Raw genomic sequence first — 23888 nt, 5'->3', positions numbered from 1 at the left:
AAACAGCCTTGATTTGCTGCTTGGGGGAAACTCTTTAGGAAATAAGTGCCCCCCTGTTTTTTTTTGCTCTGAACTCTGTCATTGAACTGCATGAACATCCAAGAAATGCCTTTGCATGGTTATGTTGCAAAGGGCAAAGGGAAGATTTTGCTCAAGAAGCAGCTGTGGAGCCCTGACAGACACCCCTGATAAATGGAACACCACTCCCAGGAGTTCTGATCTCAGGTGCAGCTGAAGGATTCAATGCTCAGTTTTCTCCCAGAATAGCACAATGAGACACAGCTTTACTTCCTTCCCCACAAACTCTGGCTGAAATCCTCCTCCCTCAGCAGGACAGACCTCATTTCTTCATGAAGAAAAGTTACATCAACAGCCTGGCTGCCCCTAGTTCTGAAGGAGCACCTTTGGTGTTTAGTGACAATTTTACTGATCTTGTAGAAGTCCACACATGCAGCTGATCAAATGACACATGGGCTGTGTTTGCTTTGTACCTGAACACTCCACAGACTCTGCTGTGCTCCAGCAAACCTCTGCCAGACAAGGACAGAGAGTGAATCTGACAGACACAGAGGGCAGGCACGGCTCTGCTTTCCGGTCCCTTGAGAATTTACAGTGAGACTTCACATATTTATGGGCGATTGCAGGGGGTTATTTATTGTTTTTGAGGCCCAGCTTTCCCTGCAGCCTGTTCAGAGCCATTGGTGCAGTCAGGGAAGGACAGGGGAAGGCAGGGAGGGCAGATCTCTGCCACGGCAGCGCCCGCAGAAATGAGATGATAAAAGCAAATGTCGGATTATCTCCCTAATGCTGGATTATCACTCCTAACAAGGTGAATGGCTTGTCTTGGCAAATGGCTTCAGAAGAATCGTGGATGGTTTTGAAAGGGTCTGTGTGGTCACACTTCAAGCGCTGGCTGCTGCAGCTGATGTCAGCAGAGCAAATGTCACACCTCCCCGAATTCCTGCAGCGTGCCATGAGCCACGGGCCCTGATTGCAGAGTGGCTCGGGGGAAAGGTCTCTCAGGGGTGTCACTCACTCACAGGGTGAGGAATAAAGCAATGTCACAGCCCAGGGTGCGGGCCACTGTCTGCAGACTGCATAACTCTACAATAAACTACACAGCTGAGCACTTAGAGCTGTGATAGCCCCACGAGAGGAGCTGTAAATTGGATGAGACCATACTCCAAACTCCACTGAAACCACTGCAGTGAGGGAGCAGCTCTGCAGGAGAGGGGCTAACTGAGCCGTGTGGGACTTACAAGTACCCAAGAAGTCAGCAGCCTCGCTCTCTGTGCCACACAACTCAACAGGGAGATTCCGTGTGAAGTAGGATCAGTTTTATCCAAGTGGGATTTCACACGAGCACAAAAATAAAACATTCTGTATTCTACATTATATTACAAAGGCAGGCAGTCAATAAATAGGTCAATAAATTATGGGAAGCACAGAAGAATATGTGTGGAAATGGGTGAAATTGGGTTTAGCTGGTGCGTGATAAAGCCTTGGGTGTTCATTCCCATGAAGTGTTGGAGTGATTCTTTCAAAGACCCTTATCACTTCCAGGGAAGATAACTTTCCCTTAAAAGTGTAAAACAGATGCAGGGACAGTACAGTAGGCTCTGCTACAGGCTAAAAGAGTCAACATCACTTACACTTTCCCAAGAATCTGACAAATTTGCAGCTTAGTATAAATAAAGTGACGGGTCTATTGTTTCTCAGCTCCGACACCTCCTTATCACCACGATTTGTTGCAGAAGAGTGGTGGAAACATGGCATGTGACTCCATCTGAAGAGTCTGGGGGGAGGAATATCCCTGTGAATCGACAATTCTGCACTTACAGAAGGGGAAGATGCTCGTGTCCCGGTGGCACCGAGGGCTCTGCTCTTCTGCCTGGCACTGCTGGGCCATTCCAGTGGGATTGTGCATCTCATGGGATTTGCTGGCTGGGGATGGGCACTGCTTCTTAGCTGGTAGGAATTTCAAGGACAATTTTAGCTGCTGCAATTCCAAGGGTGCAGGAAATTTATTGCACTTCCTTCTGCCACCTAAAGCTCTGGCCCTTGAGAGCCAACCCAGGGCTGCTGCAGCAGCAAAGCCAGAGCTGCCTCAGAGTGATTTTGCAATAAACCTGCACAGGGGGAATTTCTTGCCTTGGCCTTTGCCTAGCACTGCTCCTGGGCCATCTGCTTTCTTAAGAAAGATGGGAAAGGGAATGGTGCCCTTCTGCTCCAGATGCCAAATCATCCCTGCCAGTTGCCTTTGACTGGAACGGGCAAAGAGTGAAGAAAGTATTAAGAAAAAAGGAAAACAAACCACCTTGTTTGTCCCTTAGTGATTCAGGAGCTTGAGAATTATCAGGATGTAAGATCTACAGAGATAAATTAAGAAAAAAATGAGCACATAAAGACCTTTATGAAGATATTACAGAACACTGAACAATCTAGGTGTGATTGCCCATCACTCTGGTATCTTTAACAGCTCTGGAAAGCCCTGGAGATGCCAATCAACATCGATAAAGTACAAAAATATGCCTTTATTTCCATGAATTTGGATGTGCCCTTTTGGCACCAAGAGCCCTCCCAAACAATCCAGTGATCAGCTCCATGCCCTGGCAGGAGGAGAGACTCAGTCGCGATCTGGACAGAGAAGAGCAGCGAGAAGGAAGCAAAGGAACAAAATATACAATCCCTACACAACGTGCCCATTCCCCGTGGCAGGAAACATACAATTATCTGTACAGGCCTCATTAAATAACCTCATTAAATAGCAAATCCCAAATGTACAAATTTACAGACTGAATCATTAAATACTCCCCCCGTGCCCTCCCCGCGCGCGCGTTCCCTCCTACTATCTGCAGCCACACTCTGACACCACCATGCCCTCGTACTTGAACTTGTAGGTGACCACCCCTGCATCCAAGTAGAGGATAGAGATGGGGTCGAGTTTGGTGGGCACACAGCAGGCCTTGGAGGCTTTCTGGGGGTTCTTCAGGTGAACCAAAGTCTTGACTATGGCGTGCTTGGTCGGCGTGACGTGCTCTGTCAGGGGGTAGGCGCACACCCCGTGGCACTCGTACGCTTCGTAGCCCGCCGGGGCGATGATCCAGGAGTCCCAGCCAATCTCCTTGAAGTCGATGTAGAGAGGAGTCTTTTTGCAGTAGTTGCCTTTGGCGTTCCTCCGGATGCGGGCGGTGGAGTCGTAGATGATGTTGGAGCGCATCTGGAGCAGCGCCTCCTCGCCGGGCTGGTCGTGGAAGTTGCCAACCTCCAGGTTCTCCAGGCCCAGGAACTGCTCGTGGTCTATCATCTCGTTCAGCTCTTCCTTCTCCTCCTTTTTGTCGTTGCTTTGGTCGTCAGAGTACACGACCAGCAGGGGCAGGTGCTTGGCCTCGGAGTTGATGTCGATGTCGAGTTTCCCTTCCCCGTTCTGCTCCTCCCCTTCGCTGCTCTCGATGTGAACCTCCAGCCTGTGCGTGGTCAGCCCTGCCCTGCGCCAGCGCCGGATGGCCTCGGTCACCTCGAAGCTCTCCCACTCGCTGCTGGTGCCGTAGATGTGCCTCGAGGCCAGGGCCACCATCTTCCTCTCTTCCCCAGCCCCCAGGTGGACGTTCTCCAGCACTTCGAAGATGGTGACCTTCCTGTCGAGCCCTTCGTAGAGCCTCTGGTCCCGCTCCACCAGGGTGTAGAGCCTCAGCTCTGCCATGGTGATCTCCTCGTGGTGAGGGATGGAAACGTTGAACAGCAGCGGGTACCTCCGAGTTCCTGTCACGCCTGTAGGGTGGGAATCCAAGTCTGGAAGGGACAAAAATCAAATGTTTTAGGAGAGTCGATGCACCCACAAACGCACGCACCGAGGGTCACCCAGCGTGGTGGGTGTCACCTGGACAGCTCCAGGAAAATGGTTTTTTCAGCAATTCCCACAACTGTGCTTGGAAAAAAGGCAGAGGTTATTTTAGATGGGTAAGGACTGCAAGGTCCCAGACATGCTACAGACCTGGATTTACTGATCCTTATGTTCCCAGGCTTTCCAGGGACTTCCTTGCCAAGTGGAAGGTCTACATATTAAAAATGTGTTGCCTAATAATGGCATAGAAATCACTAGGTTGCTGCACAGCAATTAGTAAATAAACAAGGGAAAACACTCAGTGCAGGAAGGCAGAAGGACATGGTGCTGGAGGCCACATGAAATGGACAACATACAGTCTGCAAACACAGGAAATGTGTGTGCTGCAGTGCTCCTGTGCTAGCAGGAATTCCCTGCTGCTCAAACACCCCTCAGACACGGAAAGGGCCAAGCACTTGGGGAAGAAAATCTGCTTTGGAAGATGTTTTACATCAGGACAGCAGGGTGACCTGGCAGCCACAGCCACAGACCCCAAGGGCTTTGGGTGAGCACCAGCTGCACTCAGCCAGGCCCCCTGGCACAGGTGAGAAGGACAAGGTCTGGGGTCACCTGGGCTGCCTGTCCTGGCTGCACAGCAGCACTCATTTCCTGGGCAGCAGGATCTGCTCACGAGGGTGCATTTGCTGCCTCCTCGCAGCCCAGGAGGCAGACTGGGACACAGAGGCTGTGACTGTAATTAATGCAAAGGCAAACTGTTTGTGACCTATTACTCCCTTCATCTCTGCCCTCCCCAATTTTTCTGTGTTTGTAGAAAAATGACTCTGATAAAGCCACAAGGCCTGGCCATGCTCCACCAGTGCACTTAGGCAAGCCATGAACTTCAGCACATGACTTGTGCTGTTTAACTCTAGTTTGGAGGCTTTGAGGCACCTGCCTTTTCTTTTCTTTTCTTTTTCTTTTCTTTTTTTCACTTTGCATTTTCATCTCTTCACAAGTGAAATGAAAAGAGGGGGGATCCTGCTTCCATTTCCCTGCCAGCTGGTAAAGGTGGGCGCAGAGCCAGGGCAGGAGCAGACCCTGAGCACCTCTCATTCCCCAGAGCAGGATCTGCTCACGAGGGTGCATTTGCTGCCTCCTCGCAGCCCAGGAGGCAGACTGGGACACAGAGGCTGTGACTGTAATTAATGCAAAGGCAAACTGTTTGTGACCTATTACTCCCTTCATCTCTGCCCTCCCCAATTTTTCTGTGTTTGTAGAAAAATGACTCTGATAAAGCCACAAGGCCTGGCCATGCTCCACCAGTGCACTTCGGCAAGCCATGAACTTCAGCACATGACTTGTGCTGTTTAACTCTAGTTTGGAGGCTTTGAGGCACCTGCCTTTTTCTTTTCTTTTTTTTTTTTCACTTTGCATTTTCATCTCTTCACAAGTGAAATAAAAAGAGGGGGGATCCTGCTTCCATTTCCCTGCCAGTTGGTAAAGGTGGGCGCAGAGCCAGGGCAGGAGCAGACCCTGAGCACCTCTCACACAGCCAGGATGGGACTCTGCTCTCCAGCTGAAGTCCATAGGGTGCCCGACCTCCTGCTGTTTCCTGTGCACCCCTGGGAGGGTTGGGAAGGGAGATTTGGAGTCCATAGGAAAAGAAAAAATTTCCCTTAAAACTTTATTTCAAGTATTAAGCACTGAATACAGCCCCATTTACAACTAAACTCTTATGGTCCACGGGTTAAAACAAAGAGCTAATTCCAGCCATGCCAGCTGGCATATTTCTATAATAAAGGATTTAATGGATAGTTATGAAACTGGGATTACTGCCAGTTTTCAGCAGGCAGGTGAACAGAACAATCCCTTGTTTCTCCTTGTCCTCCTCATTGCAAGCAATTAATTTCTCTATCCAAAGAGATCTTTAGCATGAAAGGAATGGTTCTTATTTATCCAGACTTTGAGGACACATGAAAAACATGAATTACAAAGACCCTAAACTGCAAATATTTGTGAATCTGTGTTCCCATCAGCGGTCTCACTTTGCATCTTGCTGGTTTGGATTGGAGGAGGTGAGAGAAAATTTGAAAGGGCAGAAATTCAGGGTGAGTTTTCCCCATTTGCTGCAGAACTTCTGCAAGAGGCACGGCAGGACAGCGGGGAGCTGCCAACACCACCTGGCAAAGGCCAGCCCGTGCCATTTCCGTGCTGCAAACCCAAATTTTTGCAGGTGGAATGATTTCAGACTTGCATCACTAAACCACAGGGTGTTTTATTCCTTACCACGCTGTACTTGGCAATCTTTGTGCTTGTTTGTTAATGGTTTGGTTTCCAAATAGCACAAAGTGAGAACAACACCTCCCAGCTGTGTGCCTTCACTCCTGCTCCTGAGCAGACACAGCAAGGCCAGGGGAGCAGCTGGCCCCCACTGCCTGCAACTGGTTTGCCACCAACCCTCCAATAAATATCTCCACACTGTAAAAAAGGAGATGTAAAGGAACTTTAAATCACAGTGCAGAGTCTCTTCACAGCAGAAATCCGCTGCTGTAAAGGGTGCCTGGGCCTGGCAGGAGACGGGAGCAGAACAGAGCTTTGGGATTCTCTCCTGGCATCTCACTGCCCTGCAAAACTCAAGTGACTTCCACTCAGCCTCTCCTCACAGCTCATCATTTTGAAACTGCAAACACCGAGGAAAAAGCAATCATGTCTTTAAGTTCGTTACTTAAATGAACAGAGGATGGGAGAGGCCCCATGGCAGCTTGAACAGCCACGTGTGCCCCATGGGAACTGCACATGAATCAAAGCCAAAGCACTTGCATTTGCCATGTGGATTAATGGATACTTGGACATGTTCAGTTGAAAAACATTTTTAGTATAAAAATGCTTATTTAGTTTAATGTGTTGGTGTAAAAAGGTATTGGCAAATTATTGAATATTAGTGCTGAAGCCTTAGCTCGTCCTCGTTGAACTGAAGGGAACGTGGGAGGAAAAACAGAGGAAAAAAGAGAGGGAAATGGCACAGGGTGTTAATAATGCCAAGGTTATGTCTTTGATCCCTGTGTGGGCCATTCACTTGAGAGCTGGATTTGATGATCCTTGTGGGTCCCTTTCCACTCACGATATTCTGTGATATTTCTTTGGGTTTTGTTTGTTTGTTTTTATTAGGATACACTCTGGTACTCCAAAGTAAAACCTATTGGTTATCCAAAATTCCTCTTCACTTACTTTTGTGTATTTTCTGGACTGTGTGATGATCCAAAGAAAACTTTACAAATGCCACGGGGATCAACAACAACAAGCATTAACAGAAAGCTGTACCTGGTTAAGCTCATAATTTTAAAATATTTCACTTGAAAATACACTTTGAACAGTGTGTAAAAATGAGTTTTGCCTTGATTTCAAATATTACTTAAGGTATCCATGTAAAACATCAATCAGCTGATTACAAATGATATTTGTCACTACTGGGATAAAGAAACTGATGAACTGAAGTTACACTTGGTGCTGCCCCAGTGCTAAAGACACATCTTCCCCCAAAACCCTCCAGTCTCCAGAGCAAAGGACAAGGACTCTCACCACAGCTGGGGTCTAGGCAGGCCTGCCACAGCTGCTGATTTCCAAGGCCATCCTCACCAAAGGCCTTTTTCCCAGCACGTTTCATGCTCCCTACCTGGTCAGGACATTTCCCACTGCCTCTAAGGACGCTCCTTTCCATCCATTCTCCCAGAGGTGAGCAGCTCTTACCTTCATTTTTGAAGCTCCTGATGATGTTTGCAGAAGGCATCGATGTCCTGTCTGTGGCAAACCTGTTGTAGAGCTCTAGCATGTACTCTGGCGGGTCCACCTTGGCCGACTCGTGCAGGGGGATGTCGGAGAGGTTCAACGTCTTCAAAAACTCATTTTTCATGTTCTGGAGCAGCGTGTTGAAATCAACCCCATCTTGCTCGGAGAGGATCTCATCAAAAAGAGGCACGTCACTTGCATTTGCCATGTGGATTAATGGATACTTGGACATGTTCAGTTGAAAAACATTTTTAGTATAAAAATGCTTATTTAGTTTAATGTGTTGGTGTAAAAAGGTATTGGCAAATTATTGAATATTAGTGCTGAAGCCTTAGCTCGTCCTCGTTGAACTGAAGGGAACGTGGGAGGAAAAACAGAGGAAAAAAGAGAGGGAAATGGCACAGGGTGTTAATAATGCCAAGGTTATGTCTTTGATCCCTGTGTGGGCCATTCACTTGAGAGCTGGATTTGATGATCCTTGTGGGTCCCTTTCCACTCACGATATTCTGTGATATTTCTTTGGGTTTTGTTTGTTTGTTTTTATTAGGATACACTCTGGTACTCCAAAGTAAAACCTATTGGTTATCCAAAATTCCTCTTCACTTACTTTTGTGTATTTTCTGGACTGTGTGATGAACCAAAGGAAGAAAACTTTACAAATGCCACGGGGATCAACAACAACAAGCATTAACAGAAAGCTGTACCTGGTTAAGCTCATAATTTTAAAATATTTCACTTGAAAATACACTTTGAACAGTGTGTAAAAATGAGTTTTGCCTTGATTTCAAATATTACTTAAGGTATCCATGTAAAACATCAATCAGCTGATTACAAATGATATTTGTCACTACTGGGATAAAGAAACTGATGAACTGAAGTTACACTTGGTGCTGCCCCAGTGCTAAAGACACATCTTCCCCCAAAACCCTCCAGTCTCCAGAGCAAAGGACAAGGACTCTCACCACAGCTGGGGTCTAGGCAGGCCTGCCACAGCTGCTGATTTCCAAGGCCATCCTCACCAAAGGCCTTTTTCCCAGCACGTTTCATGCTCCCTACCTGGTCAGGACATTTCCCACTGCCTCTAAGGACGCTCCTTTCCATCCATTCTCCCAGAGGTGAGCAGCTCTTACCTTCATTTTTGAAGCTCCTGATGATGTTTGCAGAAGGCATCGATGTCCTGTCTGTGGCAAACCTGTTGTAGAGCTCTAGCATGTACTCTGGCGGGTCCACCTTGGCCGACTCGTGCAGGGGGATGTCGGAGAGGTTCAACGTCTTCAAAAACTCATTTTTCATGTTCTGGAGCAGCGTGTTGAAATCAACCCCATCTTGCTCGGAGAGGATCTCATCAAAAAGAGGCACGTCTTCCTCCAGGGAAGAGTGCTCCAAGCTGAGGATGGGACTGCAGGCTGCAAGGTGAACCAGGAGGGAGAGGACAGCCCAGAGCTGGAGGACGACGGAATCCATGGCCTCGCCTCCAACCGCGCTCAACGAGCTCTGCCTCTGGTGCGGGCTCGGTGGCGGTTTTATCCGCTGGGCTGTGTCACGGAGGGATGACAAGTTTGGAAGCTCTTGTCTTGGAACTTGTGATCCGTCCTGTCTGTCTGCCCCTTCCCCCTCCCCAAAACCAGGTCTCGGTAATTGGATCTCGCTCTCCTCTATGGCCGCCTTGCCTCTCTTATCTCGGCCAGTGGAAGCTGCTCACCAGATTTGTTGCTATCTCGCCATCCCCTCTCCCTTAATGAGCGTTTTGTAAACATTCTGCGCGGGACTCTCAGAGATAGGACGAGTTTCTCCTCGGAGAGGAGCTGCCCTTCCTCTCTCCCTCCCGGTAGCTGACTTTGCCTGCTGTACGTGAACCGTTTCCATCCGCGCGGGTTTCGGGCGGACACGAGAATCCCACAGAGCCTCTCTCCAAACGCACCCGTTTCACACCAAGGCCAAACCACAGCTCCCTCTGCTCTTCTCAAAACTGTTTTAGAGTCGGGTCTTTACGTTAAGAAGGAATTTATTTGGGAAAAGATCTGTTCTTCTGCAAAGCCTGGGAGAAGAGCTTTGGTGCTACCACCAGGCCCTGGATGCAGAGAAGAGCCCAGGGTGAGCAAGGAGAATGACATCTCTCAAGGAGCAGGGAGTTGGACTTGGTGATCTTCCTGCTTCCAGCCTGAGGTGTTCCATGATTCCGTGACTGGAGTACTTGCAAACAATTCAGAAAATCTTTATTTCATTCATCTTTCATATGTGACTTGGCAAATCACGGTTATACTTCATTTAGTCACAGCACTGCTGAATAAAAAATTACTGAAAACACACAAAGGCCAACAGGTGACTCTGGCTTCAGGTTCTCATCAATTCAAAGAGCTCAGTGCAGAATACAGAAGTGACTCTGCAAAAACACGTGCCAAAATTAACGTCGCTTTTTGCATTGGTGTGAAAATTTCAACGAAACTGAGCAGTGTGAGGGCAAAACTCGTTCTGAGATAACAATGCCCACTTCAATCTCCCTGTTCTCCACAGACTTTCCAAAGTGCTCCTGTTCTGGCAGCGTGGCCAGAGCTCTCTGCTTGTCCCCGAGGGGTTCAGCACTCGAGATAAAGAGGCATTTCTGCTCGTGCTGCAGAGCTTTTCCTTGCAAGCACTAAGAACTTTACCCAAGGACTAAACCACTGACCTGCTGGGTTTTCTGGACTCTGCTTTTTGTCTGAGCACCTCCACTGATTTGCTGCCCCATCTCTGCAATTTTCTTCCTTTGCCATTTGCCCAAATCTATCACCACAACAATGAGAACATCCTCAGGGCATGCCTGTTTTAAATTAACCCCCTATGTTTTAATTTAAATACCAATATTTTTGTGCAAATCACGTGCAGTGTGGCCGTCACGGAGGCAGACACCGACATGGCATTTGAACTTCATTTTATTCAACTTTTCTTCTTCTGAACGTGGGAAACCTGATGCTAGAGGAAAAGGGTGTGATTGAGGTTACTGCTACACCGCATTAGAAGTAGGTATTTGAGCTTAGCAAGATTAATTTAGACCTCACTGTGGAGTTCATGGCTATCTAGAAATCCTCCACAACTTTATCAAATCTGATCTTTGCATATTTTGGCTTCCCAGAGCTGAGCACAGAAATCTTGGGGAAATTTTGGTGCAGTTCGAGCCATTTCTGTTAATTAAGAGAAAAGTGCAGTCTTCTTTTTGTTGATGATTCATCACCAAATTAAAGGTCTTTACTTCCACAGGAAGTGAGGTTAACATTAAAACCCCTGAGAACTGGCTTAACCATAACTCTTTAATGCAGCACAGCAGTGAGACCCGTGAAGGAAAGTTTTTGGGGCTGCTTGTCACAGCCAGTGACACAGGACGTTTGTCATGAGGGTGAAAATGCCTCCAGAGTGTTTCCCTTTTTAGTGCTTCAATATTCATTTCAAAAATGCACTGATTTCATATATATACATACACATATACATATACATATATATATATATATATGCAGATATTATTCAATTAAAGAGATCATTGCAAGAGCTGCTGCTTGCTGCACTGGAATCCGTGCAGGGATGGGGTTTTCTGTGAGGTTCAGGGCTGCAGGTTTTGCATTTAAAAGGATTTCTTCAGCATTTGTGTCACTCTGAGTGTTTGAGTGTTTCTCCTCTCTCACTAGGAACACACGGAGTATTTTGGGGTCTGGCCCTTGGTCAGAGGCTGAGTGAAATTCTCTCTGTTCCTCTGCTGGTGCAGGTGAGCAGTTCCAGAGCAGAGGAGCTTTTCCAGGTTTTTCCCCCTTTTCTATGAGCTAATCCTCAGCCTGCAGTGCAGCCCAGGTCTCTGGGTGCCAGCATCACTTCAGCTGCTCTGGGGCTGGGCTGGCACCTCCCTGAGCCCAGCTCAGCCCAGCCCAGCCCAGGCAGGACTGTGTAAAGCGAAAAGCTGAGCACGGGGAGGTGACACCCACCTCCAAACCCAGCAGGGGCTGCTTGCCTCCGTGGCTCGTTAGGAGCACAGCTCCTGCTCAGACATTCCGAGTGTTTTCACATTTCCGCTCTGTTGTGATAAGTCCTTGAACAATGGCAGAGTGCAGGGCTTGCACACAAAGCAGCCTGTGCTGGGTTTCCTGACTTAATTCCATGCAGGGCTTGCTGGGGATCTGCCAGATGAGGGGTACCCAGAGAGCACATCTGATATAAAAGCAGCTTCCTGTTTCCTTAAGCTGATGATTTTAACACACTGATAATTATTTATTTATTTTTTTTCTGAACTGAATTGTGTAACAGAAGGGTTTTATTTCGTGTCACTGAAATGGTTTGTCTTTTATTTTCCCAAGTATGCACTGCAATTTACCTTTATCCTAGAAAGAAGTTGCTTTCCAAAAAATCAATGCTAACTAGATCACCTGAGGTAGCTGAGGGAACATTAATAAGCATCACAGCTGAAGCATTAATTAATAAAAAATTAATCTGTAGCACCAACACTGACCCCATTTCATCAGCAGGTGCTCATTGGGCAGCCTGAGTTGCAGAGTGGTCACAGGAATGTCCCTTGGCCAAGGGACACACGAGATCCAGAGGGTGTGATGCTCCTCAGAAGAAGAATGAAGTGATTTTGAAGCACCCTCACCCTTTTTTTAGCCTGGTTTTTGCTCAGCCAGAGGCTTGGAGCAGCCTCACAGGGGGAACCTTTCCCAGGAGAAGGTGATCAGTGTTTGCTTGTGCCCCCCTGAGTTTTCTGGGCATGAATAGCTCCCCAGGGAATGAAAAGTCTGCCAGTTATACAGTGTCACATCTGATTTCCCCACATGTGGGTTTTGGTTCAGCAGTCTGCACCTGCAAAATTTCATTAAATTGTTACTGCATAGCAGGCTTCTTTTAAAATGTATAAAAATGTTTTTCTGGTCATTCTTTTTTTTATTTTTTCAGGAATTTTGGGTCAAGGCTGCTCCCTAATCAGGGACCTCAGTCACACCACTGCAGGGAAGCAGGAGAGAGATGCAAACATGCTGTAGCAACCACAGCATGTGACTTGAGGTTTTCCAAAATACAGGGATGGAATTATTGCAAAAATGCCCCACAACGGTTCCTGTCAGGAGATAGCTGTGGCATGAGGTAACTGCTGGGTGTGAGATGGGAGATAAAGAGGAGTGTGACACTGACAGTGTGATGAGCTTGCAATGGAATAACTAAAATTAGTTCCCATTCCTGCATCTGCCCAAGTCCTTATTCCTGTGTGCCTTGGTTCATGGCTGCTCTGGATTCCCTGTCCATAAATGGGCTCTTCCCAGGGGCTCCATTCCCATTTCAGATGGCACTGGAAAGTGAAAGGATGGCATTTATTGAAAGGGTGTTGGGGGAGAAACATGGCAGTGCATTACAGCCTGTGTGACCAAGGAAAAAAATCAGGGAGAAGAAGGAAAGGGAGAAGGCTGGGGAACCACAGGGACAGGAATTCCTTAACCTGGGACAGCAGCTCCTCCTGGCCCAGGGAATTGCTTAACCTGGGACAGCAGCTCCTCCTGGCACAGGGAATTCCTTAAACTGAGACAGCAGCTCCTCCTGGCACAGGGAATTCCTTAACCTGGGACAGCAGCTTCTCCTGGCACAGGGAATTCCTTAACCTGGGACAGCAGCTCCTCCTGGCACAGGGAATTCCTTAAACTGAGACAGCAGCTCCTCCTGGCACAGGGAATTCCTTAAACTGAGACAGCAGCTCCTCCTGGGCCAGGGAATTCCTTAACCTGTGTGAGAGCAGCTCCTGGCACAGGGAATTGCTTAACCTGGGACACAACTGGCTTCGTGTGGGGAGCCCAAGGCTCGTCGCCCTCAGCCATTCCCAGACAAGTGAGAAGGATGGGGACCCCACAAACCAGCAGGGCACCCAAACTACCTGCAGTGCCTCTGGAAATTCCCTTTTTCCCCTCCTTCCATCCTGCTGAGGAGGCAGAAGCTCCGGGGAGGGACTCCATCCACGTGCATTCGCTCCAGAGCAACCTGGGCTGGTGGTGGGTCAGCTGCCACAGGGAAATGAGGAGAAGCTGTGAGTTCCCAAAGCCTGAGGAACTGAAACAGAAAGAAAAGAGCTGGAAAAAAATAGCTGGACATGGCCTTGCTGTCAGTGTCCTGTCAGTCACGTGCAGCAAAGCCCTACGAGCTCCCGGTGTCCTTGCTGCTCCAGCAGATATTTGGAGGAGCTGCCACTTCCATGACTGGGCTTTGCACCCAGCTGGGAAATTTGTAGCACCCACAAAATTCACTGCCCAGCCCATTTAAATGATGTAATTTATCATTATGTCATTTATGGGATGAGAAATGTCTCAAAATCTCTTGATTTGTTTCCCCTCCTGTGAGCTTGGTTCATGCCTGGCTAAATATGGATGCAGTCTCTAATAATATTAAAAAATTAATACCTGTTATGGTCACACAATTTATTAATTCAGTCCCCAATTAATTCAAACCTGGTGAGACATGGTCAAAAATAAATCAATTTCTGTTTGATATCTTCACACAAAGTGAGAGCAGTGCTAATGAACAGAGAGGAGCTGCTGTTTAATCCCAGGGGCTTGGACTCTGCAGGCTTCTTATCACACTCCCTTCACAGAAGAGTTTGACAGAAAAAGGTCAAGAGAAAGTTTTAATTTTACATTTTTGAAATTCTTTCTCTCGTCACGCAGTTGTTTTGTGGTGCTTTGGTATTCATGTGGGTGTTAAACTCCAGGAAACTCTGAGCAGCTCGGTGACACTGACAAAAACAAGATTGCAGAACAAAACCTCCCAGACTTGTCCCTTTTCCTTGTCAGCTCCATGTCCAAGCAGGTTTTTTGAGGGATACCATTCTTTTCTTAATTAAAGCTCCATTTAAAAGCTCTAAATGAACAAAGTTCTTGAGAATAATCTCTAAATTTTGTCCTTGGGTTTGAGAACTGAGGAGTCCAAATCTTCAACAATGGGGGGAAAAAACCAGACTCGGGTCAGCAGAAATTATTTTGCTGACAATTTTGATTAATAACGTGGAATTATTAAACTGACAGCTTGAGTGCTAAGCAGAGATGGAATATTTTCTGGCAGTGTTAGCTGATAACTCAGCATGAGATATTAATGACTAAGTCAACAGCTTGTAATCACATCAGCAAAACATGAGGAAAAATTAGACAGGCATGTCTAATATTTGCTCTGTTTATTTAATGTTAGGGTTGGAATCAGAAAGGGAAAGCAAATTGTACATAGCAGTAGAGAAGATTGATTCATTTAAAAATACTTTTTAAAGTTTACCCTTAAAAATTCAAAGATGAAAGTGTATTATATTGTATTTTTTGTAAGTCAATGGCTGGAATTATACTGGGTAAATTAAGGTTGTCTCTCTGCTTTGACTGCCATGCAGCTGAATATCAAATTTTGTCTTTTCCATCCTTTTGGTTAAGGGAAACTGGTTCAAACACCTCACTAATTTTGACTTCAATTGCTGCAAAAATGACAAATACGTTCTGCTCCCCTTGGCCTGGTTCCTGCAGATTTTGGCTGGGATGCTCAGAGTAGCTGTGCATTGCTCAGGGGCCTGGCCAGAGCTGCTGCTGAATGCTCCTCACCTGGAAAATCTCACTTCTCTCCAGGACAACAAGCTGAAGCACTGATTCCTCTCTGAATGTCACATCAAAATGGCTTTTTTTTCTTCCTTGGCACCTGTTAAGAAACAGCTCACAAGAGGCAGAGCAAATGAGGTCCAGCGGCAGCAGCTCCTCAGATTTTACAAAATTGGGAATTTTGTGGATGCATGGCTTGGTTTGTGAGGAGCTGTCTCTGATTTGATGCCCACATCAGTCCTCATCCCAGCAAATGCAAACTGATTTTTAAAAGGTGTTTTCTCCTCCTTCAGCACTGTTACAAAAGGATTGACTTTATTCTACATTTGGTTTTCTACATCTCTCCAGGACAACAAGCTGAAGCCCTGATTCCTCTCTGAATTTCACATCAAAATGGCTTTTTTTTTTTTTTTTCCTTGGCACCTGTTAAAAAACAGCTCACAAGAGGCAGAGCAAATGAGGTCCAGCGGCAGCAGCTCCTCAGATTTTACAAAATTGGGAATTTTGTGGATGCATGGCTTGGTTTGTGAGGAGCTGTCTCTGATTTGATGCCCACATCAGTCCTCATCCCAGCAAATGCAAACTGATTTTTAAAAGGTGTTTTCTCCTCCTTCAGCACTGTTACAAAAGGATTGACTTTATTCTACATTTGGTTTTCTACCCAAGAAAAAACGGCTGGAGCAACCTTGAGTCACCATCCTCTCCTGGCACACACCCTCAGAAAATTAAATAAAGGGGGAGCTGCCTCTTGGTCAGCTGCAAAAAAGGGCAGAGAAAAGGACTGGCAGGGTGTGAGAGACACAAAGCCAGCAGAGGATGTGGCCCTGCAAAGGCAGTGTCTCATTATATAACAGAATATATAAAAGAATATAAATATATTTATATCCGAAAAATAGAGTTAATAATTATATCATTAACGTTGTTATTTATTAACATTAATTTGATTAACACAATAATATTAATGATATATATTTATATTTTATATTGTATTTTATATTTCTGTATTTCTATTTTTAATAATTAAATATGTAAGAGAGGAAAATTAAAATCATTAATAAATCAAAAAACAGTTCAGTTAATCACCAAATGGGGAGCAATTACAAGTGAAAATAAACATCCCACTGGACTGGAAACCTGAAAGAACAAATTCTCATGCTTTGTATCCCAGCTCAGATTTGACTTGCTGGGGAACAGGGTGACAGGATTAAATCTGTTTTATTTTTGAGCCGTGCTTGGCCCGCAGTGGGTGTTTTCAGCACACCTCAGAGCCCGGGTGCCGGGGCTGCTGTCACCCTTTGCCATCTAGTGGACAATGGGAATCTCTCTCTAGCAGAAAGGATTGGGGTGTATTCCTTGGAAATCCGGCCTGGCTCACCAGCCAAGACATTCATTTATTTTAAATAAGTGATGGTGCAAGACCCAGCTCACCCCCTGACAATTTATAACCTGAGTGTTTCAAATCAGGCACCTTGATTGAAGCTGGAGTGAGGAATTTGTCCTCTTTGCCTCTTGCACATGGGTCTTGCTGTGTTGGACCAGAGCATTTGTGGTGGTTGCAGACACACACTCTATATAAATTCTAAATATTTTTTATATATATATAAATATATATATATATATATTGATATTCCAGCCAGGAATAAACATGGTTTTAGTTTACAGAAGCTGCCAGTGCACACACACACGCAGATACTGAGGCACACCCAGACACTCCCCTGAGCTCTCCAGTGTGTCCCTCCCAGCTCAGAATATTCTGTGATCTCCCACACCAAAGAAATTCCTTGTTTTTTACAGAACCAGCCTGGCTAGGAAGTTGATAATGTGATAGATAAAGTCAGATAATAACCAGAATGTGCTATTTGGTGGAGAGGAGCTCTTGGGAAGATCAGGTAACTTTCAAGATGATGAATCTCATCCTTTCTCCCTCTCCAGGCTCTTCCAGCCCGTGTGTTTTTAGGATCTAAGCTCGTGCACTGGCTCCTTTTTCATTTTGGTGGCAGCTCTGGGTTGCAGCCCTGCCTCTCTGCCCCTCTCCCAGGGGCTGTGCTGTTCTCCAGGTGTGAAATCAGTGCCAAGGAGCTCCACCTTTTCCAGCTGCACGTTGACCTTGGGCGGTTATCGGGACGAGCTGCGGGCTTTGTGCACCGGGAACACAACTCCACCATTGTTCCTGAGATTGCCTGCTGGGCTCTGGGTGCCTCCCATGGAAATCACTGGGAATTTTCCATCCATTCCCCTGGAAAACCTCACAGTGCAAGAAGGAATCGCAAGGCATCACAAAAAAAGGTCCTCTACCAGCAAAGGGCCCACAAAGATACAGATTCCTAATGAGCTCCAGGCCAGCAGGTGCTTCACATCAGACAGAGCATCTCTAGGTTAATTAGTTGATAGAATTAAAGGTTTAATATGTAAATATATTAATTCTATTAATAAGCTTTTGGCCCCTCACGGCCAGAAGGGCATTGAGAGGATGGAGCATGCCTGGAGACTGGAATGGAGCTGGGAAGGGGCTGGAGCTCCAGGAGGGGCTGAGGGAGCTGGGAAGGGGCTCAGAGAGAGAAAAAGGGGATCAGGGGGAACTTCTGGCTCTGCACAGCTCCTGCCAGGAGGGGACAGCCAGGGGGGTCAGGCTGTGCTCCAGGGAACAGGGACAGGAGCAGAGGGAACGGCCCCAGGCCGGGCCAGGGTGGATTTTGGGGAAAGTTCTTCATGTGAGGGTTGTAAAGCTCTGGCACAGCTGCCCAGGGCAGTGCTGGAGTCCCCACCCCTGGAAATGCTCAAAAACCACGTGGATGTGGCACCTGGGGAGGTGGGTTGATGGTGACCATGGTGGTGGTGGTGGGTTGATGGTTGAACTTGAAGAACTTAACTTGATGAGCTTAAACTTTTCCAGCCTTAACAACCCCATGATTCTGAGATATCCTTCACATCATGAACACTCAGAGCTGACAGAGGGTGGATTTAAAGGCTGACCTTTTCAGACTGCAGTTACTTCAGGCAACAACTGGATCTGATCTTCAGGGTTATTTTAGCTGTTGCTGATTTTTACCTCTTTGGTCTTTCCCTGCAGTCCACTTTTAATATCAAGCACCTGCAAGATAAGAAAAACAGATTTATTATAATCCAAGACAGGTCCATAAAGCATACTGTAAACTGTGGCCTAGTCAACAAAGAATGAAATGGCAGGAAATAGCAAGGGCAAATACAGTATAAATAAATAAAATATCAAACTTTCTCCTGCCTGAATCCTTTTCTCTGGTTTGTTCAGAGCTGGCTGTACATTCCTGTTTGCCCTGCGATTAGTTATTTTAAATCTAGAATAAATTTCTTTTGCTCTGCAGCCCTTTCTAGCATGATCTTTGTGGTTGTTGGTGACACCAACAGGGAGGCTCAAGGGCTGTGAATTCAGAGCTGCAATTTGGGAACAGAGGGAAAACTTTTCCAGAGTTTTTCTCTGGAAAACTGGGGGGATCAGAGCATGGCCACACGGGTTGTGTGGTTTATGGTTCTGCCTGTGCTTCCTCCTCTCTTGCTGGGGGCTGCACCCCACGAGGTGCAGCAGCCCCAGCACAGATCTGCCCCTGAGCTGCTGCATCCAGAAGTTTCCCATGAGTTGGACACCTGGACATTGGAGGGGCTGGGACAGTGCATGGAGAGCTGAAGCTTTATTTACCAAAGAACAAACAGAAAGGTCAAAGTGCAAACTTAATATAGAAAAAACATACTCCTCAGAGGCCTGGCTGATCCCATGAGACTACAAACTGAAATTAAATCTAGAAGCAATATTCTTCCATTTGTGAGGAAGGCCAGGACCACTATCTCCCTAGCTCAAAATTAAATGACAAATAATGAGGTATCGAGGCTGGTTTCAGGGTCCACAGAACAATCATTCCTGGATTTAATTAACAAAGTTTGACCCTCCAGAAACATTTTTTGGACCACCAAGAACCTGCAGCCTGTCATGAATGCAATTAATCTAAAAGAACAGCTTCACCATGGGATGAAATGCTCTTTTATTAACTAGCAGATGGTTTGACCAGAAGCCTGATTGGAAAATTACAAACTGCAGACCTGGGGCCATTTTCCTCCAGAGGAAGCTCTTGCCCTCTGGCAGCCACTCAAGGCTCCAATAAACAGTAAACATTCATCCCCAAAACACACATCCCTTCCAGGCCCTGGAGGGGAGGCTGTGAGAGTCCAAGCACCCCCTGGGAGCTGCCCCAGAGCAGGCAGGTGGCCCCAGCCCTGCCCCATCCTGGATTTCCATCAACTCCTGACACAAAGGACACGTGGGACACTCACCAAGTGGTCCCAGCTCTTTGTGTGTGAAAGGAAAACTTTATTCCAAGGCACAAATCTCTCAGGGATGGGACAGTGCCCTCTGCCCAGGCTTGGAAAACCTCTCTGGAACACTGCACTCATTCAAACTGCTGCAAATTTCCAGTGGCCCTGCAGGATTCAAGCTGCTTTGCAAATGTGTGGATCTGCTCCCTCTGTCTTCATCCACCTCTTGCTCCCTCCCCCAGCCATCCTACACAAGGTGAGCCAACACCTGGATGCTGATGCCAAAGTGAAGTTCCCCACTGGAAAAATCGATTCTGTTCCTGTTTCTTCTCCTTATGAAGCACACATCAATGCCTGGGCCACGCTGCAGCCCCAGCACAGGAATGGACCAAGGGGGAAATTTGTTTTTTCTGCAGGGCAGCACACAAGGCCTGCTGTCATTGTGTTCTGATTTTGGGTATAAGAAAGAGACAAAGCATTCTGTTTATTTACTAAAGCATTCTATTTATTTGTATGTCATAGGCTTGTTATGCATCAAAGCTTTTCATAGGCAGGTTGAGCCTCGTACCAGAGTTCTGTTCCAGCTGGAGAACATGGTTACCATCACTAAAACATGCAAAAAGGCATTTCCTTGCAACAGAAATGTCAAGATTCAGTTGCAATGAGTTCTTCACAGATTTTAAGGCCCAAAATGCTTGGAATGCCGGCACTGGCACAGCCATCATCATTTGTTGGTGCTAAAAAATCCCAAGAAAATAAAGATAGCATCAGTACCAGTATTTATATCAGTATTTATCTCAGTATCAGAATCTCCTTACCAGATGAGATTCCTGTATCAACCTAGGAAAAGTCTTAAATACACAAACCTCAATTGTGGCCCTATTCAAGGCTTCTGTTTGTCTCAGAACTCTGCAGAACACTTGTGGGGCAACTCAAGGGGAAGAAATGTCTGCACAGCTCCAGGGTGCCAGGAGGGTTTGGGTGCAAGGGGGAGGAAGGTGCAGAAGCCACAACGCCCTGACCTGTGACTTACGTTCAGTGGCCACCAGCTCGTAGAGAGGCAGCCCCGTGCAGAGATTTTCAATGTGTTTCCCATAGAGAATCCAGTCTTTAAAGTGCCCCAGCCTGGAACTGCCAGATTGGAACTGGGTCCACACATTATTTGGAGAGTATACATCCCTCATAATCTGAGAAGAAAAGGTTAAACACCATCAGAAATGTAGCTTTAGCTTCACTCTACTGGGATGCCCTTGAGAAGGCTCCCAAACCCAAAATCACCTTCCTTTGCCTCACATTAGATAAAGAAGTTTCATGATTTAAAAAAACCAACAAACAAGCTATTCAGTAACAAAATTCACCAGGTATTAATTGTGCCAGCACAGCAAGCCTGAGCTGTAGTGCTTCCATAATAACTCATATTATTGGCAGCAAGTTTTGCTGTAAATGTGCTACTGGGCTGACACAAAATGGGCCAGAACTCCAGTTCACCTCCAGGCAATACTTCCAGTCTCCTTCTGAAACCTCAGCCTGAATAAGGAAGTCAAAATCTGGTCAAAGTAAATCGATCTCTACTTTCTGTTTTGAAAAAAAAAAAAAAATTCAGGCAATGTCAAGGTCAAAATATCAGCAGGACAATTAATAAAGGGAAAGTTCGCCTGAACTTGTATTGTGATCACCTCAAAATGGCCAAAGGACACCAGTTCCAAGGCCAGGGGATTGTACAGCTCAAGACACCTCAACAAAGCTGCAGGGGAGCCATGATGGTTTGTTATCTTCAAAGAACGTTCTGCATGAACATTCTGTCTTGTCAGAACAGCTCCACCATTGCTAAGGCAGCACAAGTCACTCCTGAGCTGCTTCAGGGGCAGAGTGGAGGGTCCCCCTGACACCACACTGCTCCCACCTTTCCTTGCCAGCCCCCACAAAGTCACCTCTCTCTCAAAAGCCAGGCGTCCAATCTCTTCCAGGTCTGGGATCAATTCCTTCTTTATTTTCATGATAAAGCAGGCATTTCGTGAAAACAGCCTGGTGGCAATATACCCCTGGGATGGAAAGAATTGAGGTTAAATCATCAGAAATTATTTAACTAATGCTGACATTAGCTGCTGCTCTCTACTCTTTGGGGCAATCTGGAAGGAACAGCAAGTGGCTGCAGAGGCTGCTGCTGTGGAATGAATGCATTTCCTTTCTTTCCTTTGGGGAATGGAGCCAGCCTGTCCTGGTGCCTGTCCCTGCATCGTTTCTGACAGATTTCTGCTGCCCATGAGTGCTGGCAGCCCATCCCCACCTCCAGCCCCACTGAGCCCCACAAGTTTCATGACAAGTCTTTTAAACGTCCCCATGGTACGGGTGAAGAAAGGAGGAGAAAAGGTGCTGGGAGCCCTCAAAGAAACAGTGTTCTGGGACAAGATGTGGCGAGAACACACTAAAATAATTTCTGCTGTTAATGACTTCCTCAGGGGTTAATTGGAGGCGGATCCCTGGATTTACTCACATGTGTGTAGTCAAAAATGGTGTCAGAGGAGTACACGCCGGAGCGGACGTGCACATCGACGATGTGCTCCTCGCTGTGGATGGTCATGGTCCCAGTGACATAGTTGCTGATGGGATCTCGCAGCACAAAGGTCTTTGGTAAAAAGCACAAAATCATTGTTCATCACCTGGCTGCCATTTTTAGCAGGCGCAGCAACCCCCAGTGCTTTCGGCTTCACGTAAATACCAAATCCCTTAAGAACGCCGGGTTCTTGGGATTTGGTGTTTACTGCACCCTGGAGCAGTCTGAGGAGGCTCTTGAGATGGAGGTCAGGCTGGGGGAAACCTGCATGGGACATCCCAGTCATTCTGGGCAGCAGGGACTGGCAGGAGACAGCTCCAGTCTCCAAATGTTGGATTAATCTGAGGGAACCTCTGTCACCCTGACTTGTTACTTTGCAGCTCTACAGAACCTCTGGCAAAAGCTCTTTTTCTCTACACTTGACAATAAGCAATTTGTTGATTTTAGTTTTTTCTGTGGTTTTCTTCCTGTTCTATTCCCCCTGCCCAGGGATCCAACAATTTTGAATGCTCACGTGCAGGACAAGGCTCATCACTCTACTCACGTTCAATGCAGAAATGTGAGCCCAAAAGACTCCCAGGCAAATGAGGACTGCAGCCTGTAAAAGGAATCAGAATTCTCACTCGTCAGAAACACCAGGCAGTGCCATAAAAACACCAGTCAATGAGCTGAGGGAAGGAGCTGGAGCATCAGTTTGAAAAATCACCCTTTTAGCATGTATATTAGCTGAAAACAAGTGCAATTCCTCATTGTAAAGTTTTTTCTATCAGGGTCTCCTTTGCCTGAAAAAGCAGAATAACTTGACCATGGCATTTCTGCAGTTTTCAGAAGTCCCTCCTTGATGCCATGTTACGTCTTGATTTGCCTCTACAACAGCAATCATTAAATCATAACCAAACCCCCCTTCTGAACTGTAACCAGTTCTGCATTCTTTGCTCAAATGAGGCTTCCACTGACTTTGCTGACCCAAGAAATTCAAGTTCTCCTCTTTCCACCCAAAGAAACAACACACAGATCATATTATTGTACCACTGCATCGTACCACTTACTTGAGCATCTTCTTCTCTATCCTTCTGTTTTTAAAAGTGAGGAACTTACAGTATTAAAAGTTCAACAGAAATGGATATACTCACAAATCTCTTCATTTTTCTTTCAGATGAGAGCAAGAGGCTGCAGAAGGTAAGAACGCAAGGAAGTCCCAGAGACCTTCAACTTTTATATCTTGCAGGAGGTGTGGGAAACACTTGACAGAACTTTCCTTCATGACTCGAACAAGTCCATATCTACATGTCGTAAGCCTCCTATCTGAATTTTGGGTTGGCACAGATAACCTGACCCAGATATATTTAAAGCACTCAGTAAGTCTCAGTAAATCAATCACTCTGCAAATGGCCATTATTCACTGGTTTAAACTTTAGTATTGCTGGTTCTATTTTTTTAAATATTTAACAGGATGTTGTGCAGAATTAAATGACACTGGGAACAACACTGCTATTTATTCACACAAACTGCATTTTGTCTTCTGAAACACAATCCCTAACAGCCTGATTTATAGTCTGCAGAGAAATGCTGGGAAGAAACCCCTGTGCCATGGTGGCCTCCATGTCAGCCAACACATAGACCAATTCTTCAGCCATTTCTTTCACTGAAAATATGGGATGGAGCCCTGAGCCACCTGACAGTGAGTGGCATCCCTGTCCATGGCAGGGGGCTGGAACTGGAGGATCTTTAAGGCCCCTTCCAACCCCAACCATTGCGGGACTCCACTCCGTTCTGTGTGCAGGGACTCTTGGCAAAAGGCGCTGCTCATTTTTGGTCAGTGACCCCCACGGGCAGAGCACATGAACTGAAATGAGGGACAGAGGTGGGAACAGCA

At 46.5% G+C, this 23888-nt stretch overlaps 2 protein-coding genes across 2 annotated transcripts; both read right to left on the bottom strand.

Annotated features, from left to right (window-relative positions):
* Positions 1-2848: 2848 nt before the first annotated feature.
* On the bottom strand, positions 2849-9188 carry BMP10 (bone morphogenetic protein 10). Its single transcript, XM_041405278.1, has 2 exons — positions 8740-9188; positions 2849-3792 (listed from the first exon to the last, which is right to left on the bottom strand). Exons 1-2 carry the CDS (start codon positions 9071-9073, stop codon positions 2849-2851), a joined length of 1278 nt encoding a protein of 425 aa, XP_041261212.1. The 5' UTR covers positions 9074-9188.
* Positions 9189-20103: 10915 nt separating this feature from the next.
* GKN2 (gastrokine 2) lies at positions 20104-23766 on the bottom strand. The gene is made up of 6 exons (XM_041405280.1): positions 23758-23766; positions 22557-22610; positions 21953-22084; positions 21390-21500; positions 20492-20645; positions 20104-20195 (listed from the first exon to the last, which is right to left on the bottom strand). Exons 1-6 carry the CDS (start codon positions 23764-23766, stop codon positions 20104-20106), a joined length of 552 nt encoding a protein of 183 aa, XP_041261214.1.
* Positions 23767-23888: the final 122 nt, after the last annotated feature.

The sequence above is a fragment of the Onychostruthus taczanowskii genome, unplaced genomic scaffold, assembly GCF_017590055.1.
Source record: "Onychostruthus taczanowskii isolate IOZ18803 unplaced genomic scaffold, ASM1759005v1 scaffold228, whole genome shotgun sequence".
NCBI classification, from domain to species: Eukaryota; Metazoa; Chordata; class Aves; order Passeriformes; family Passeridae; genus Onychostruthus; species Onychostruthus taczanowskii.
The sequence above is the reverse complement of the archived record's forward strand: the minus strand, read 5'-3'. Positions and strand labels throughout refer to the sequence as shown.